The sequence below is a fragment of the Etheostoma spectabile genome, chromosome 12, assembly GCF_008692095.1.
Source record: "Etheostoma spectabile isolate EspeVRDwgs_2016 chromosome 12, UIUC_Espe_1.0, whole genome shotgun sequence".
Classification (NCBI taxonomy): Eukaryota; Metazoa; Chordata; class Actinopteri; order Perciformes; family Percidae; genus Etheostoma; species Etheostoma spectabile.
In genome coordinates, this window is record NC_045744.1 from 32,109,713 (window position 1) to 32,110,809 (window position 1,097).

Consider the following 1,097-nt stretch of genomic DNA (forward strand, 5'->3'; position numbering starts at 1 on the left):
TACTACTACTACTACTAATAATAATAATAATACATTTTATTTGTAACTAACTTTCTATTTAGAAAAGAAGTGCTACATAGAAATGCTAAGGAGAAAAAAAGTAGTAAAACTCAACCAAAAGCCCAAAAATGAGCCCAACTGGCCACATGGTGGCGCTATAATTATTGCTCAAAAAAGCAATATTGGAAAGGCCACACCCCTCACACAATAAGTCCAACTGACTTGAAAATTCTCACACAAATGCAGCTCAATGTGCCATTGGTGTGTAAATGTGTGTATGTTTATGTTTATATGGCAGCCCAGGCTACAGTGTATGAATGTGTGTAAATGGTGCCTGTTATATGTAAAAGTGCTTGGAGTAATAGTAATAGTTTCTGAGTAATAGAAACAACAGAAACTACTAGAACTACAACCTTCTGTTAGCTGAATGCGCAAATCGCTGGTTTTTATTTTGACAAATTAGTTGAGCTGCTTCACAATCTTTTCAAGTACCCCCTGGCAACAGCAGGCGTGCCCCCCGGGGCACAAGTACCCCTGGCAGGGAATCACTGGTCTAACATAAAGACAACCCCTAAGGAATATCTAAAGAGGGAAAATCAACAATTATACCTGAGAAGCTTGTGTCCATTGGTGGTAGCTACTTCAGCAAGACTGGTCAAGATCCTCTGGTAATGACTGTCTCTCTGCTGAGAGACATGCTCCAGAACCTGCCTGAGCTACATAAAGACAGACAGACAGACACATGGTCAATAGAAGTGTATACACAGGGCTTATCAATGAATATAGAGACAACTTGGTGATACCATGTTCTCTTTCATTTCATCATTTTGTGTCATCTGGATGAGGGTCTGGAAAAGTCTGCTGTGGTGCTGGATGAGGATCTCACAGGTCTCCCCATATCCTCCCTGAGCACACACACAAGGAGAGACAGTAACCACATGAATTGAACAACAACACGGCAAGGGAGTGTAAAGTACATGAGTTAAGAAAAACTCGGGGCAGCCTGCGGCCCTTTGCTGCATGTCATCCCCCATCTCTCTCCCACCTTTCCTGTCTATCTGTCACTCAGGAATAAAGGGAAAAAGCCCCCCCCCCCC

General features: G+C 42.5%; 1 protein-coding gene across 2 annotated transcripts in view; it reads right to left on the reverse strand.

Annotated features, from left to right (window-relative positions):
- hace1 (HECT domain and ankyrin repeat containing E3 ubiquitin protein ligase 1) overlaps positions 1-1,097 on the reverse strand; it is a 52,395-nt gene that overhangs the window by 29,006 nt on the left and 22,292 nt on the right. For both annotated transcript variants that reach the window (XM_032530414.1, XM_032530413.1), the window contains exons 9-10: positions 804-905; positions 610-716 (exon numbers count right to left, since the gene is read on the reverse strand). In XM_032530414.1, coding sequence (XP_032386305.1) covers positions 610-716; positions 804-905 — 209 coding nt within the window. The remainder of the gene's footprint in view (positions 1-609; positions 717-803; positions 906-1,097) is intronic.